We start from the raw sequence: 18,922 nt of genomic DNA on the forward strand, positions 1-18,922 counted from the left end.
TCATTAGACTAACCCTAAAAGGCTATGGTGGAGCCAATTTTCTTTTGGAGGACCAAAGAGCTTATTTAAAGACCATTTGCAAGAGTCATGGGCCTAAAGGCCTTACAATGGGAATTAGATTTTTAATTATTATTTTAATTATTTTTGGAGATGTAATTTAATTATTTTCTCCCATTTCCTTTCTTTAATTGTAAGATCTTGAGATGTACTTCTTTTCTCCTCCCATTCTTTGAATGCTTTAATTTTTATATCTCACCAAATATGCATGGAAACTAAAAATTAATAAGCTTAGATAAATCACTTGGTAACCCAAGAGTAATTTTATATGGCATGGAAATGAATAATGATCTTAGAACAAATTTACTATAAAATTGAGTTTAAGATATATGTTTAAAATCCTAGTGAATCCTTTGCTGCTATGTGTCGAATTGAACATCCATATGTTTAAGAATTCACACTTGTATGTACCTCTCCCATGCCGCCTGATGCTGACGTTGATGGTTCTGACTGCTTTTGCAAAACTACCGTTGCTGACTTGTGGCTCTCTTTGCATTGCACGTCCCTCTACGACGACACTCCACGCTCGACACTCGACTCCTCTCACCTCTGCTCGCGCCGCTCGTTGTCGCACCATCGCTTGGTTCCTTTATTTCACGCCCCTTTCTCTCTTTTGAACTTAATCAAAAGAGTTAAGGTTAGTTTTTATTTTTGTATTAAATGGAGGTTTTAAATATTTTTATGGATGATTTGTGAAAAAATATTATTTTATTAACATTCATGTTTATTATTATTGAATGTTTTGCTATATTAATGTTAAATTTATTAAATTGATAGCTAAGTAGTATTAGGTTTGTTAAATTAATGGGTAATTAGTGTTCAACTTGTTAAATTTGTATATAATTAAAGTTGACATTGTCTAATTAGAATTGAATTAGTGCAGAAATTGTTAAATTAATTTTGAATGAGTGTAAAATTTATTAAATTGATAGATAATTATTGTTGAAATTTTTAATTAGTATTGGGTTTGTTAAATTAATATATAATTAGAGTTAAATTTATTTAATTAGAATTCAATTAGTGTAGGAATTATTAAATTGATATTACATGAGTGTAAAGTTTGTTAAATGGATAGATAATCAGTGTTAGAGTTATTAATTAGTATTGAATTTATTAAATTAATGGGTGTGTTGATTTGTTAAATTAGAGTTAAATTTGTTTAACTAGAATTAAATTAGTGTAGATATTGTTAAATCGATGTTAAATGAGTATAAAATATGTTAAATTAATGGATAATTAGTGTTGAATTTATTAAATTTGTGTATAATTAGATTTGGATTGATTTAATTGGAATTAAATTAATGTAAAAATTATTAAATTGATGTTGAATAAGCCTAAAATTTATTATGAATTTGATATGATGAAATGAGTTGGGATTAATTTATATGAATTATTTATTATGAGTTGACATTGGAATGAGTTAGAATTGATTAACATGAATTAGTGTTGCTTATGTACATTGATTTCTAAAATGGATTATTACTATGTTGTTGAATTTTTAGATTATGGATTATTACTATGTTGAATTTTTGGATTATGTGTATTGATTAGTAATGAATTATGTACATTGTATTTATTTTATTTTGAACAAATTAATATTAAATTTGAATTTATTATAATTGATATTAAATCATAAAAAATTTTATTGTGGGGTGGTTAAGTTTTTTGGTTATTGGGTTATGTACATTTATTAGTAATAGGATTATTTATATTGATTCTAAACTTAATTAGTATTGAATTATTGGATTTTTATATTTATTTTAGAGAATAAAAATTGATGGTGATTTATTATTGTTCTTGTTAAAATTAATATTAAATTAGTATTGTGTTATTGTGAAGTACTATGTTAGTATTAGATTGCTTTGATTTATAAATGGATTAATTTCTCTAAATTATCTTGAATTATTTATATAAGTGGATTGATTTATATGAATCTACTTATTAGATGTACTAGATTATGGCCATAAAAAAAATATTATTTTTCAAGAAAAACAAGTGGAGAGTAAGTTTCGTACAAAGTTGATATTTGATAGAGAATTTCAAATTTTTATTTTTATTTTTATTATTGTTGCATTCACAAATTTAATCTAAGTAGTAAATGAATCTGAGTGAATCTGAGAGATATGAGAATTTAATCTAAGTAGTAAATGAATCTGAGTGAGTCTGAGAGATATGAGATTGTGTTGCACCAATCTCCAATTCCATTTCAAAAAAAAAATACATTATAGTTATATTCATTATTTATAAGAAAGCATTTAAATTTTATTTTCAAACTATACATATGTTTAACAATTTATTATAGTAAATAAAATAATTACTATATATATATAATATTATGAAGAAATTTCTTAAAATATGAATTGGTCTTTATAAAAAATAAAATAAAAATTTAATTGGTATGTCATTTCTTTTATGATATTTATGCTAAATCTAAAAGTAAAAAAGAGAGGAATAATGTAATTAATAAATTTATTTAATCTTTTTTAAATTAATTGTAGAGTTTATCTAAATTTAAAACTCTTAATCCTAATTGTACCTAAATTCTTTTTGAATTTTTTTTTATTGTTATAAATAAATTTTAAAGAATGGGTTTTTTCACACTTTCAAGTATCCCATCAGAATGGGTTAATTTTATATTTTAGATATAATATAAATCAATTTTAAAGAATGGGTTATTTTTATATTCTATATATAATATGTAAAACAAAAGGAAAAAAAAATGGATTGTCAAAAAAAGTATATGGTTAAGTTCTATAATTACAAATTATCTTCTATTTTGATTTAATAAAAAGATAAGAATTAATTATATAAATTAAAATATTTAAATTAATTTAATTTGAATTTGAATTTGTTTATCTAAATCAATTTTAAAGTTTAAATAAATTTAAAATTCGTAATCTACTTAACTTTTACTTAATTAAATTTTTATTGTTATCTAAAAAAAAAAATTTAATTATGTATTTATGAATCTATTTATTTTTAAATTTAAAATTTCGAAAATTAACCCGATATTATGAGACAGCTAAGCAAACAAATACTTTAAATCCTCGTAACTAAATATTGTTCTGCTATACTTGAGCTTTAGTAATTGATAAGTTTGTTTCGTTTCAGGAATCGGATTCGAAATTTGAAAAGGTTTATAAAGATAATTGCTTTTCTTTCTAAGAAATAGATCTCAAATTCCTCGATCACGTCCATGCCTGTATATATATATCGATCCTGCCCCGTTCACAATTCTTAACATGATAATCATTCTTTTAATGTTCTTTTAGCCGGATCTACACATGGCTGCCATCGATAACGAGCTTATAGACTATGATTTCGACGATGATGATTATCTCCCATGTGATGATTTTGACGCTACTTCTAACAGCGATGAATCTCTCCCTGAACTCGTCGATGACCAGACCGGGGAAGAGAGAAAGTATGCCATATTGAAAGAATCAGACATCAGGCAACGTCAGGAAAAAGATATAACAGAAGTTTCCGAAGTTCTCTCGATACCCAGGAATGCAGCAAGCATTCTTCTTCGTCACTGTGGATGGACTGTTAGCGAAGCCCTCGATAGGTGGTTTGCTAATGAAGAGGAGGTATGTAAATCAGCTGGCTTGATAGAACAGGACCTCAAAATCGTTGTTGCTTCTTGCGAGGTTGGAGACCTTACATGCCATATCTGTTATGAAAGCGATTCTCCTGCAAAATTTTCTAGTGCTGCCTGTGGTCATCCTTTCTGCAATTCTTGCTGGTCGAAATATTTAGAAGTAAGTATTGATGATGGTGCTTGTTGCTTGATCCTGAGATGTCCTGATCCGTCTTGTGGAGTTGTTGTTGATCAAGACCTGATAAACTCTTTCAAGGAGTTGCCTGAGCAATATAAGGCCAAGTATGCTAGGTTTCTTCTTCGATCCTATGTCGAAGAGTGTGGGAAAAGGAGAATCAAGTGGTGCCCAGGTCCTGGATGCGAGAACGCAGTGGATTTTTCTCCGGGGCATTGTGAAAACTTCGATGTGTTGTGTGATTGTTCGCATGAATTTTGCGGGAATTGTCCGGCGGACGAGGCTCACAGTCCGGTGGATTGCGAGACGGTGGCAGAGTGGAGTAAGAAGAACAGTAACGAATGTTGTACTGTGAATTGGATAGCTGCTAATACGAAGCCTTGTCCCAAATGCAAGTCTCCTATTGAAAAAAACCAGGGATGCATGCATATGACTTGCAGGGCTCCTTGTAACTTTGAGTTCTGCTGGCTATGCCTTGGTAAATGGAGAACTAGTGGATATTTCCATTCTTGCAATTCCTACGAAAAGGCGAAGAGTAGACTTTATGCTGAAGATAATCACAGGAAAGAGATGGCTGAAGAAAATCCATGGAAGAGGTACATTCACTATTATGAAAGATGGACTGCAAATCAATCTTCGAGGAAGAGAGCTCTAGCAGACTTGGATGAAGCGAAAACTGTGCAGATGGTGAAGCTTTGTGATGTTTATCATAAATCCATTTCTGAATTGAAGGGAATAGAAGAGGCTTGGCTTCAGATAGTTGAATGCAGGAGAGTTCTGAGGTGGAGTTATGTATATGGATATTATCTGTCAGAGAAAGAGGAAACTAAGAAGAACATTCACCTCTTTGAGTACTTGCAGGGACAAGCAGAGATTGGCTTGGAAAGACTTCATCGATGTGCAGAATTGGAATTGATACCTTTCATTCCTTATTATAGAGATCGACCAACACCAAAAGAGTTTCACGATTACTATTTGAAGTTGATCAATCTGACTACTGTCACTAAAAATTACTTCCAGAATCTCGTTAGGTTCTTTCAGAATGGCCTGTGTGCTGTTTGATGCTCGTAGCATTAGGTTAACAAGAATCTAAGGTCCAAAAGCAAACAGTCATCATTTCCAACTTATATTTTAGGGCTACTATTGAAAAAAATAATCCAGAATTTTGCTAGCACATGCAATTTAATCCAAAATTTGAAATTTATTTACGACTTTTATCCAGATTGAATTTTTAGATTGGGGGAAGTGTGTTGCAAGTCAGCTGAAACCCTAACTATGAACTAGGACACTCCCACTCAATTTGATAATTCAATTTGGATAAAATTCCAAACAAATTTCAAAAATATTAGGTTGTTTTTATATTAAGCACAATAAAAAGAGAGTGAAAATTATTTAAAGTAATCCTGTTTGGTTTTAATTTCATATCCATTAATTTACAAGCAACTAATTTTGTGACATTTTTTAAGGAATTTTTTAAAGGATTTTAAACAATTACAATCGAAAAAGAATTGTAATAGAAAGAGACTGAATTGGTCCAGTGGACCGAATTCAATTTTGCTACATGAATTTATTTTTTAATAAATTGTTAAATGAGTTAATCAATAATTAATCAAAGGTTGAAATTGATGTCTTCAAAATTCAAATTATTATACACTTACTAGTTATGGTGAGGAAAAAGGTCAAACACCATCGTCTTTAAAAAAATTATTATAAAACAATAATAAAAAAATAATTTTATAGTTTTTTATATTAAAAATTATTTAAAAAATTTATATTTATGTATAAAATTTCTTCTTAAAACTATTGATTTAACCCCATAGCATTGTTGAAAAAAAGATCGCTTTATCCGGATGCAAGGAAAATTGAATTCATGTAATAGGATAAAGGTTTCCTTAGCCTGAAAGAAACAATTCAATTTTAATTGTAATTTAATAAACATTTAAGTTTAAAAAAAATATTATTTTTAAATACAATTTCATTAAATTTATAATTTTAAAAGATATATTTTAAAATAATTTTTAAATTTATAATTAAATCTATCATTTTAAAATTATGTTTAAAAATAATATTTTAAATATATAGTTTTAAATTTATGTTTAAAATAATACTTTAAATATATGATTTTAAATTTGTGTTTAAAAATAATTTTTTTAGAAATTTAAGTATTTATTAAAATATTTTTTAAAAAATTTAAATTTGTAAAATAAATATTTTTTAAAATTTAATTATTTATTAAATTATAATTAAAATTGAATTATCTAAAGTGAAAATGTTAAAATATAATAATGCAAAATATATATTTTATCAAAATAAAAATAAAATAACAATGATGAGGGACAGTCAGCCTTTCAGTCATGATAGCAAGATTAGATCTAAAACTTGTAACGACCCCAAAATGGACCGTCACCGGCGCTAGGATTCAGGTCAGCTTAAGGCCGCCAGAACCCGTAGCAAGCCTGCTATACTCTCTGTGTACCTGTAAAACTCATACATGATCATACATTTTCTGTGAACATAAAAACTCTTTTCTGAACCAAGGCTTAACCTGTGCATGCACTATCTCTATACTATGTACTCTGTACTCATGTACTCTGTGTACTCTGTACCCCTGACTAGAGCTTGCTCTAGATGGGTTAACTCATAACTGTTAAGCCTGGTTTTTCACATACAGTAAAACCCATATACATATACAGATCATGTACAAAACATACATCACTGAGTCAAGCACAGTTCTAACTTTATACACAACTATTACATCTCTTTAATATTACATGTCCACTCTAAGCTATTACAAATCTCTTTACTCTTCCTGTACTCTGCTGGACTGTCCCTGTACACTGTACACTGAACCTGCAAAACTGGGGTTAAGGGAGTGGGATGAGCTCTATAGCCCAGTGAGTAGAACAGTAAAACATCTCAGTAAAATATGATCTCATGGAATGCACCATAGCACAGACAAGCCACATCAAGAGTAAACCTGTCACCACATAGTCCCAGTAACTCTGTGCCAGGGCGTAGAATCGAGCACCTGGTCTTCCTGTCATATATGTATATGTGTATATAACACCTCTGTACTTACCATTGCCAGGGCGTAGTCAAAGGCTCCTGGACTTCTCTATACCTGCCAGGGCGTAGTCAAAGGCTCCTGGACTTCCTGTCTGAGACTATTGGATCATTCAGCATTCACCCACATCACCAAAGAACGATGCAATGCAACATATTCGTGGATACTAATGCAATCAACCTATGGCATAATCATGATGCATGAGATATGCTAAAACATTCCATTGTGCAAGTAAAAGAGTTAAGTTTAGTTCCACTCACCTCTGGCTAACTGGACTGACTCTGCAGGCTCTGAAAACTCTGGAGCAGAACTCACTGCTGCTCTCTCTGGTTCCTCTGGTATGTACCTATACAGATAGACTGAAATGAGGGACCAACCTAGCTTATGACCAACTCTATTAAACTCCCCAAGAATCCCCTTACACTCACTCTAACATCCATGCAAAGCATGCAAAAGAAAGCTGGACAGAACACTTTCGGCGGCCGAAAGTCCTCTCCAGAGACGAAACTCAAGCACCTTCGGCGGCCGAACTTCCATTTTCGGCAGCCGAACCCTTTCGGGGGCAAGTTTCGAAGGCCAAAAGGCACTCCAGAGACGAAAGTCTCTAACCTTCGGCGGCACCTTCGGCGGCCGAACTTCCCTCCAGAGCCGAAAGGCTAAAAGCTCGGGGGCAAGCTTGGGCAGCCGAAGCCACCTCCTCACACCTCCTCAGGGGTTCGGCGGCCGAATGTACCTTCGGCTGCCGAACCTGAGTTCATCAGCAGGGCAGAAACTTGCCCTGCCTCTCGCCAAATGCACCAAACTCCCCTCCAACTTCACACCACACTTCCTCAACTTGCATACACTCATGTATATGCTCAAAGGGGTCAAAAACTACCTAAAAACCCCAAAAACACAACGCAAACAACACAGAAATAAGCTCGATGCACAAAATCAACAAAACCTTACACAAAACCCTATCCATGCACCTCTCTCTCTACACCCCATAAAACCTTCAGAAAACATACAAACAAGCTCAGGATCTTCACTTACCTTGTGAAAACAAGTAGATGAAGGATCCTCACGTGGAGTTTTGGAGCAACTTTCCTTCAAACTCTCCAAACTTCACAAACTTTGAGTGTTTAGTTTAAAACCTTCAAAAGATCATAAAAACTACTCAAATCTTTGCATGATTTAATGAAAACATGAAGAACTACTCACAAAGGGCAGGATCTCACCTCAAAAGACAAAAGAAACGGTGTTCTTACCGCTTCAACCGACTGAGGGCCATTTATAGGTGGTTGGCCAGACCACCTTCGGCGGCCTATCGTGAAACCGAAAGCCATGCATGTTCGGCGGCCGAACCTCAACTTCGGCGGCCGAACCTGGCTTTTCTGCCTTGGTTCATTTCACTCAAAAACTCATTTCCTTATGCTTAAAACTTAATGAACATATCAAAACATGTGAGAAAAACATAAATCAAACCCTGCTAGAGACCTCCGACATTAGAAACTCCATTGGAAAGTAGAAGTCCGATGCCGGGCTCGAGCCGGGTATTACATTCTCCCCCCCTTAAGAACATTCGTCCTCGAATGATCCTAAAACAAACAATGAACACATAAAAAGGAGGAAACTAACCTCAAAACAAATATGGATACTGCTGGAGCATAGACTCCCGCGTCTCCCAGGTGCACTCTTCTAGATTATGGTGGTTCCACAGGACTTTCACCATCGGAATTTCCTTGTTCCTTAGCTGTCTGATCTGTGTGTCCAGAATCCGCACTGGCTGCTCTATATAGGTGAGATCTGTATGAATCTCCACCTCAGACTCTATCCCAACTTTTACTGCCTGAAGTGGGGGCTTTAGAATCCGAAGCCTGTGCTTTTGACTGTTTCTGAATATTGGCACTAGCTTCCATTTTTCTGGCTGCGTCTACTATAGTGTGGAAACTCTCCTTTTCTGCTGGAAGAATCAAGGAAGAATACCTGGGATGCAGTCTCATCGTATATCTCCTTGCCTTCTTCTGATCAGTATCATAGGCTTGACCCACATACTGAAGCAAATCCAGGAACGTATCTGTGAATTCATCAACGCTCATCTCATCTGTCTGTCTCAACTGTTCGAATTCAATTACTTTTATCTCCCTAGAACTATCAGGAAAAGCCCACCCTGCAAACTCATTGGCGAACTCTCCCCAAGACATACTGGTCATCCTAGGTTCCACATAGTTCTTGAACCATTCTCTGGCCTTTTTACATTTCAGTGTAAACCCTACCATCTCAATGGCTCTACTATCATCAGCTCCCAACTCACTGGTTATCATCCTAACTGATCTAAGGTATTCAAATGGATCATCTCCCGTGTTATATTTCGGAGCATCCAATTTCAAGTACTCCGTCATTTGGACTTTACCTCCAGATGAGCTAGGTTGATGTCTGTCAACAATAGGGGCTCCTGGTTCTGGTGGTGGTACTGGGTCATTTGGTTCTGGATGTGCTGCACTTAGATGGGTAAGGGAAGATGGATACATAGGATATGGGGGATAGTAAGGAGGATAAGGCATATATGGCATGTACGGGGGATATGGGACAAAACTAGAGTACTCCGACATACCTCCCATCGGATACTCTAGGTCCTGAGGAAAGGCTGGATAGCTAAAACCTGAGGCCTGAGCGCCTCCCTGCGACTCTCCCATACCTTCCTCAAATCTGCCTATACCCATGCTATCATCTCTCGACTGGTCAATCTCCATAGCCTCCCTCCTTTCCTCTGATCTTCCTCCCCTAGCTGTACCTCTTCTGCTCTCGTCTACAGACCTTCTAGGGTCTATTGACGTACCTTCCCTGCTAGTTCTCTGCGACCTTGCCCTGGGCAATGCAGGAGGACGAGCAGCTGGTCTCTCACTCTCTGGTGGGACTCCAGTCAATCGAGCTGATCGATGAGTTCCTCTCATCTTTACTCTGGAAACACAACATATAACATAACACTTTAGCACAAAAACATCACACATCAGTAATACACATGCAAAACTCATGGCATATCATAGCATATAGGACTCAAGACCCTATCCTAGTGGACATGATTTCCTATTATGCTTGACCACTTCTAACCTGTCTGAGCCCGACACTGTCTCTATAGGTCCGATCATGTGAACCTAGGGCTCTGATACCAATCTGTAACGACCCCAAAACGGACCGTCACCGGCGCTAGGATTCAGGTCGGCTTAAGGCCGCCAGAACCCGTAGCAAGCCTGCTATACTCTCTGTGTACCTGTAAAACTCATACATGATCATACATTTTCTGTGAAAATAAAAACTCTTTTCTGAACCAAGGCTTAACCTGTGCATGCACTATCTCTATACTCTGTACTCTGTACTCATGTACTCTGTACTCTGTACTCTGTACCCCTGACTAGAGCTTGCTCTAGATGGGTTAACTCATACCTGTTAAGCCTGGTTTTTCACATACAGTAAAACCCATATACATATACAGATCATGTACAAAACATACATCACTGAGTCAAGCACAGTTCTAACTTTATACACAACTATTACATCTCTTTAATATTACATGTCCACTCTAAGCTATTACAAATCTCTTTACTCTTCCTGTACTCTGCTGGACTGTCCCTGTACACTGTACACTGAACCTGCAAAACTGGGGTTAAGGGAGTGGGATGAGCTCTATAGCCCAGTGAGTAGAACAGTAAAACATCTCAGTAAAATATGATCTCATGGAATGCACCATAGCACAGACAAGCCACATCAAGAGTAAACCTGTCACCACATAGTCCCAGTAACTCTGTGCCAGGGCGTAGAATCGAGCACCTGGTCTTCCTGTCATATATGTATATGTGTATATAACACCTCTGTACTTACCATTGCCAGGGCGTAGTCAAAGGCTCCTGGACTTCTCTATACCTGCCAGGGCGTAGTCAAAGGCTCCTAGACTTCCTGTCTGAGACTATTGGATCATTCAGCATTCACCCACATCACCAAAGAACGATGCAATGCAACATATTCGTGGATACTAATGCAATCAACCTATGGCATAATCATGATGCATGAGATATGCTAAAACATTCCATTGTGCAAGTAAAAGAGTTAAGTTTAGTTCCACTCACCTCTGGCTAACTGGACTAACTCTGCAGGCTCTGAAAACTCTGGAGCAGAACTCACTGCTGCTCTCTCTGGTTCCTCTGGTCTGTACCTATACAGATAGACTGAAATGAGGGACCAACCTAGCTTATGACCAACTCTATTAAACTCCCCAAGAATCCCCTTACACTCACTCTAACATCCATGCAAAGCATGCAAAAGAAAGCTGGACAGAACACTTTCGGCGGCAGGTTCGGCGGCCGAAAGTCCTCTCCAGAGACGAAACTTAAGCACCTTCGGCGGCCGAACTTCCATTTTCGGCAGCCGAACCCTTTCGGGGGCAAGTTTCGGAGGCCAAAAGGCACTCCAGAGACGAAAGTCTCTAACCTTCGGCGGCATCTTCGGCGGCCGAACTTCCCTCCAGAGCCGAAAGGCTAAAAGCTCGGGGGCAAGCTTGGGCAGCCGAAGCCACCTCCTCACACCTCCTCAGGGGTTCGGCGGCCGAATGTACCTTCGGCTGCCGAACCTGAGTTCATCAGCAGGGCAGAAACTTGCCCTGCCTCTCGCCAAATGCACCAAACTCCCCTCCAACTTCACACCAGACTTCCTCAACTTGCATACACTCATGTATATGCTCAAAGGGGTCAAAAACTACCTAAAAACCCCAAAAACACAACGCAAACAACACAGAAACAAGCTCGATGCACAAAATCAACAAAACCTTACACAAAACCCTATCCATGCACCTCTCTCTCTACACCCCATAAAACCTTCAGAAAACATACAAACAAGCTCAGGATCTTCACTTACCTTGTGAAAACAAGTAGATGAAGGATCCTCATGTGGAGTTTTGGAGCAACTTTCCTTCAAACTCTCCAAACTTCACAAACTTTAAGTGTTTAGTTCAAAACTGTAACGACCCGAAAATCGGACCGCTACCGGCGCTAGGATCCAGATCGGCTTAAGGCCTCCGGGACCCGTAGCAAGCCTGACATATAACCTGTAAACCTGTATAATCCCATACATGATCAACAACATGCATAAAAATTTACACTTTTCTTTCATTCATTTCTCATATACCAAACTCAACCTGTGCATGCACTAAAACATAATCATAAACTTGACCCCTCTGTGGGATCTCATCAATGCCCCAATGGGCGATATACATGTGTTGTGTTGGCTAACATCTGTATCATCAAATATTTAAGATCATACATCAACAAGGGATTACAATACTCATAGGGTCAAGCACATCTATAACCTCAATATACCTCATTACATAACATACTGAAATCTCTTACATTACATCATAGTACAATTGTCATGTCCACAATCTAACTATTACATAGACATACTTCAAAACTCTGGCTAATCTCCTGGTCTACCCTGTACCTGCACATCTGGGGTTAGGGGAGAGGGGTGAGCTACAAAGCCCAGTGAGCAGAATAGAAGAAAACAACATTTAAAATCTCATGCCATCATGTAATGCAACACATCACAACAAATCACATCTCGGATGGTATTGTCACCTATAGTCCTCTACATAGTCCAACTGTGCCGGGACGTAGAATGGGTACAACCGGTCTTTCTCTTAACATAAAATATCATACAGTCCAACTGTGCCAGGAACGTAGAATGGGTACAACCTGGACTTTCTCTTACATCGTGCTAGGGACGTAGAATGGGTACAACCTGGACTTCCATACCATATCATGCCGTAACATCATCATGCCATATGAGGACTAAAGGATCATCCAATAACCAATCCACATCAACATCATAAATGCAATGCAACATATTCGTGAATACTAATGCAAACAACCTACTATATCTCATGGCATTCATGATGCATGGATCATGCTCAAAATTCATAGTTCATTTAATTTAAAACTTAAGGTTTATTCCACTCACCTCTGGCTAGCTCTGACAAACTCTGTAGCAGCTGGCTCACTGCTGGGGTCCTCGGTTCCTCGGGTCCGAACCTACACAGGTGGACTCCAATGAGGGACCAAACATACATAAACATAACTCTAATATACTCCCCAAAAACCCCTTAAAACATCATAAAACAATTACATAAAAACATGCAAGAAATGGCTGGACAGGGCACTTTCGGCGGCTGGTTCGGCGGCCGAAAGTCCCTCCAGAGCCGAAAGTCAGGCAGGTTCGGCGGCACCTTCGGCGGCCGAAACTCCCAGACAGAGGCGAAACTCATGCATGTTCGGCGGCACCTTCGGCGGCCGAAAGTCCCAGACAGAGACGAAAGTCTCCTTTCGGGGGCAACTTCGGCAGCCGAAAGGCCTGCCTCCCCAGCCATGTTCGGCGGCCGAAAGCTCCTTCGGCTGCCGAACCTGGTTTCTGCCAAAGGGCAGAAACTTGGCTCCCTAATGCATTTATGCCTCCAAAACTATCCAATCATGCATAAACTTGTTCTAAAACATGCATACACATCATACATCACACCTAGGGGTCTCAAACTATCAAATACCCCAACTACAACACTTCAAACATGCCACATTGTTCAAAAACATAACATTTGCTTAAAACTCATACAACCCTATCCATGCCATTCTACCCCATAAAACAACTTAAAACATACAATGAGCTTAAGATCGGCTCTTACCTCTTGAAGATCGAGAGAGAGACGACCTAAACTCGGAGATCCAAGCAAAAGAGCTCCTGAGTTCCCAAAGCTCCAAAACTTGTCTTAAATGCTCAAAACTTGCAATGAGAGGTGAAAACTCAAGAAAAATGGAGGAGATTTGGAGAAAGAACACAAGATCTGGGGAGAGGGAGGTCGGAAGCTAGCTATGGCTGAAAATGGGAGAAAGCTCGCCCCATTTCGGCTAAGTGACCCTTTTATAGGTGGCTGGCCAGGCCACGTTCGGGGGCCGAAAGTGCTTCCGCATGCATGCCATGTTCGGCGGCCGAACCTGAACTTCCCTCACTCATGCTTTCGGAGGCCTAACGTGCCTCCAAAACGCATGCATGTTCGGCGGCCGAACTTGACTTTCGGCGGCCGAACCTGGGTTTTCCTCCAAAGACTTTTCATGCAAAAACTCATTTAATTTTCATACTTAAAACCATGAAATACCTTAAAACATTTTATGAAAACATGTTTCTACCCTACTAGAGGCTTTCGACATCCGAGATTCCACCGGACGGTAGGAATTCCGATACCGGAGTCTAGCCGGGTATTACATTCTCCCCCCCTTAAGAACATTCGTCCCCGAATGTACCTCAACTAGCACACATAGCATGGCATAAAACATAACATACATACATAGCACATAAACACATAGAGACCTAACCTTAAAAGAGATGAGGGTACTGCTGGAGCATAGACTCCCGTGTCTCCCAAGTGCACTCTTCCAAATTGTGGTGGTTCCACATGACTTTCACCATCGGGATTTCCTTGTTTCTTAACTTTCTGATCTGGGTGTCTATGATCCGTACTGGCTGTTCAACATAGGTGAGATCCTCTTGGACCTCCACATCAGGCTCACTAAGAACCTTGCTCGGATCTGACACAAACTTCCTCAACATTGAAACATGGAAAACCGGATGGATTCTTTCCATTGAAGCAGGTAAATCCAGCTTGTACGACACATTCCCAATCTTTTGCAAGATTTCAAAGGGTCCGATGTATCGTGGGGCTAGTTTACCTTTCTTCCCAAAGCGAACCACTCCTTTCATTAGAGACACCTTGAGCAATACCAGGTCCCCCTCCTGAAACTCTAACTGTCTTCTGCGGACGTCTGCATAGCTCTTCTGTCTGCTGGCAGCAGTCTTGATTCTCTCTCTGATTATGGGTACCACCCTGCTGGTGATCTCTACTAGCTCAGGCCCTGCCAAGGCCTTTTCTCCAACTTCCTCCCAGCAAACAGGTGATCTGCACTTCCTTCCGTACAAAGCTTCATATGGAGCCATCCCGATGCTAGCATGATGGCTGTTGTTGTAGGCAAACTCCACCAAAGGTAGATGCTGCCTCCAAGAACCGCCAAAGTCCAGCACACACATTCTGAGTATATCCTCGATAGTCTGGATGGTCCTTTCTGACTGTCCATCAGTCTGGGGGTGGAAGGCAGTACTGAAATCTAACCTAGTACCCATGGCGTTCTGCAGACTCCGCTAAAATCTGGTGGTGAACTGGGGCCCTCTATCTGACACTATCGAAACAGGAACCCCATGCAGCCTGACGATCTCATCCACATATACCTGCGCCAACTTGTCCACAGAGTAGCCACTCCTGACAGGGATGAAGTGAGCAGATTTGGTGAGTCTGTCCACAATCACCCATATGGAGTCCACTCTGTTGGACGCCGCCGGTAACCCCACTACGAAGTCCATAGCTATATTTTCCCATTTCCACTCTGGAATAGGTAGCGGGTTAAGCATTCCAGCCGGCTTCTCATGTTCCAGCTTCACCCTTTGACACACTTCGCAGGCTGACACGAACTGTGCCACTTCTTTCTTCATAGCTGGCCACCAATAAACCTTCTTTAGATCTTGATACATCTTGGTGGCTCCGGGGTGAATGTTGTATCTTGCATTATGAGCCTCCCTCATAATGTCTCCTTTTAGCCCTATGTCATCTGGTACACATAGTCTGCTCCCATAGCGGAGGATCCCCTTGCTGTCGAATCTGAACTCACTATCATTGCCGGACTGAACAGTCCTGGCAATCTTCACTAACTCCGGGTCCTCATGCTGTTTCTGAGCCACCTGCTCCAGAAACACGGGTGCCACTCTCATCTGGGCCACCAAGGCACCTGTACCAGATAACTCCATCTGTAGACCTTCCTCAATGAGCTTGTAAAACTCCTTCACCACTGGCCTCCTCTCTACCGATATGTGGGATAAACTACCGAGTGATTTCCGGCTTAAGGCGTCTGCCACAACATTCGCCTTACCCGGATGGTACTGAATCTTGCAATCATAGTCACTCAGCAGTTCCACCCATCTCCTCTGTCTCAAATTCAAATCTCTTTGACTCAGGATGTATTGCAGGCTCTTATGATCTGTGAAGATCTCACATTTTACCCCATAGAGGTAGTGCCTCCACATCTTGAGTGCAAAGATTACTGCTGCCATCTCTAGGTCATGTGTGGGGTAATTCAACTCATGCTTCTTTAGCTGCCTAGAAGCATAAGCGATCACCCTCTCCTTCTGCATTAGTACACAACCCAGTCCCACACGGGATGCATCACAAAAGACCGTAAAGTCCTCATCACTAGATGGCAGAGCTAAAACTGGTGCTGAAGTCAACCTCTTCTTAAGCTCTTCAAAACTCTCTTCGCACTGGTCGGTCCACAAAAACTTCTGATTCTTCCTGGTTAGTCTGGTCAGAGGAGCTGCTATCTTTGAGAAGTCCTGCACGAACCTCCTGTAGTAACCTGCCAAACCCAAGAAACTTCTAATCTCTGTCACTGAAGTGGGTCTGGGCCAGTTAGCCACAGTTTCTGTCTTCTTGGGGTCCACCTCAATCCCATTCTCTGACACTACATGCCCCAAGAACGAAATGCTCCTCAGCCAGAACTCACATTTAGAGAACTTGGCATACAAGCCATGTTCCCTCAAGGTCTGCAAGACCAACCGCAGATGATGGGCATGCTCCTCTGCATTCCTGGAATACACTAAGATATCATCTATGAAGACAATAACAAAGTGATCCAGGTACTGGCTAAACACTCTGTTCATGAGATCCATGAATGCTGCAGGGGCGTTGGTTAACCCGAACGGCATTACAAGGAACTCAAAATGCCCATATCTGGTCCTGAAGGCTGTCTTCGGCACATCCTCATCCCTTATCCTTAGCTGATGGTACCCCGATCTCAGATCTATTTTGGAGAAACAACCTGTTCCAGCTAGCTGGTCGAATAGATCGTCGATCCTTGGCAGAGGGTACCTATTCTTGGTAGTGACTTTGTTCAACTGCCTGTAGTCGATACAAAGTCTAAGGGATCCATCCTTCTTCCTCACAAACAAGACCGGAGCACCCCAAGGTGAGGTACTCTATCGGATGAAGCCCTTTTCTACCAGCTCCTGCAATTGCTCTTTCAACTCCTTTAACTCGGCTGGGGCCATCCTGTAGGGAGGGATAGAGATCGGTCTAGTTCCAAGCACCAACTCTATCTCAAACTCTATCTCCCTAGCAGGTGGTAAACCTGGAAGCTCATCCGGAAAAACATCCTGAAAATCTCTGACAACTGGCACCGAGGCTGGCTCCCTGACCTGACTGTCTAGCTCTCTCACATGAGCTAAGTACCCCTGACATCCCTTCCTAAGCAACCTACGAGCCTGAAGAGCTGATATCAGACCTCTAGGTGTGCCCCTCTTGTCTCCTCTAAAGACGACCTCTGACCCGTCCTGATCTCTGAACCTGACTACCTTGTCTCTGCAGTCCAAGGTAGCTCCATGGGTAGATAGCCAATCCATCCCTAGAATGACGTCAAAGTCTGTCAAATCTAGAACCACAAGGTCGGCGGAGAGGCATCTTCCCTCAACAAAAACTGGACTGTACTGGCAGACTGACACTGCCACTGACGGGTCACACTTGGGTCCACTGACCCATAGGGGACACTCTAACCCAGAGACTATCAGACCCAACCTCTCAACGGCTCTCGGAGCAATAAATGAATGAGATGCACCCGGGTCCATTAATGCATACACATCAGAACACCCAATGACGAGATTACCTGACACCACGGTGTTGGATGTGTTAGCCTCCTACTGAGTCATGGTGAAGATCCTGGCTGGAGCTGATGGACCTTCACCTCGGGAACCAGAAGAAGAGGCTGCCCCTCTCCCTCTACCTCTGCCACTGCCCTGAGTTGTGGCTGGAGCCGCTGGCTGTGCCACACTACTAGAAGCTGTCTGCTGAGGCTGGCCCATAAAAGGCGCTCTAGGACACTCCCGAGCTATGTGTCCCTCCTGTCCACATCTGAAACATGTATTAGTCCCAGCTCGACACACTCCCCTGAGCGGTCTTCCACATCTCTGGCATTCTGTACCATCTGAGCCTGAGCTCGAGCCACCGCCAAAACCCAGACCGGATTTCAACTTGTTCCAAAACTTATTCTTCTTCGGCTTCCTGGTGGTGCTATCCCACCTCTTCTTACCTGAGCTCTGAGAAGAGAAACCTGGTCCTCCTCTGCCTGGGGTTTTAACCCCTGAAGATTGGGTCACTGACTGCTTCACTGACCCCTCAACTATAGCACTTGCTACCATTCTTCGAGCCATATCCACCACAGTGTGGAAACTTTCTCTCTCAGCTGACTGAATCAACGAGGAGTACCGGGAATGCAGCTTCATAACATACCTCTTGGCTTTCTTCGTATCTGTATCTAGAGCTTGCCCTGAAAAAGGCAATTGCTCTAAGAATTTATCCGTGAACTCCTCTACACCCATGTGCTCTGACTGCCTCAGTTGCTCAAACTCAATCATCTTCAGTTCTCTGGAACTGTCTGGAAAAGCCCATCCAGCGAACTCATTCGCAAATTCTTCCCATGTCATACCGTCTAGTTTCGGGTCCACATAACACTTGAACCATTCCCGTGCCTTCTTGCACTTTAAAGTGAACCCTGCCATCTGAATGGCCCTGCTGTCACTTGCCCTTAGCTCATCAGTTATTGTCTTCACCACTCTCAGATACTCAAAGGGGTCATCCCCTGACTTGTATTTGGGAGCATCTAGCTTGAGGTAATCTGTCATCTTTACCTTACTCCCATCAGCTGAGCTAGGTCTAGGAGGTTGAGTAACTGGGGCTGCTGGTTTTGTAGATGGTGGAGGTGGGGGTGCAGCATTCCCCGAGGTGGGGTTTGCCGGGTTTGGATAGAAGGGTGAGGGTGGATAAGCTGGGTATTGAGTGTAAGGTGGATAGAAAGGAGGATAAGGCATGTAGGTAGGGTAGGGGTTAAAGCTGGAGTAATCCGATGTACCTCCCATC

General features: G+C 40.5%; 1 protein-coding gene across 1 annotated transcript; it reads left to right on the forward strand.

Moving 5' to 3' along the window:
- Positions 1 to 475: 475 nt before the first annotated feature.
- LOC110625642 (probable E3 ubiquitin-protein ligase ARI8) lies at positions 476 to 4,895 on the forward strand. Its single transcript, XM_021771280.1, has 3 exons — positions 476 to 694; positions 3,169 to 3,192; positions 3,330 to 4,895. The coding sequence occupies exons 1-3, from the start codon at positions 476 to 478 to the stop codon at positions 4,893 to 4,895; spliced, it is 1,809 nt and encodes a 602-aa protein (XP_021626972.1).
- The last annotated feature ends 14,027 nt before the right edge of the window (positions 4,896 to 18,922 follow it).

This window comes from Manihot esculenta, chromosome 11, assembly GCF_001659605.2.
Source record: "Manihot esculenta cultivar AM560-2 chromosome 11, M.esculenta_v8, whole genome shotgun sequence".
Classification (NCBI taxonomy): Eukaryota; Viridiplantae; Streptophyta; class Magnoliopsida; order Malpighiales; family Euphorbiaceae; genus Manihot; species Manihot esculenta.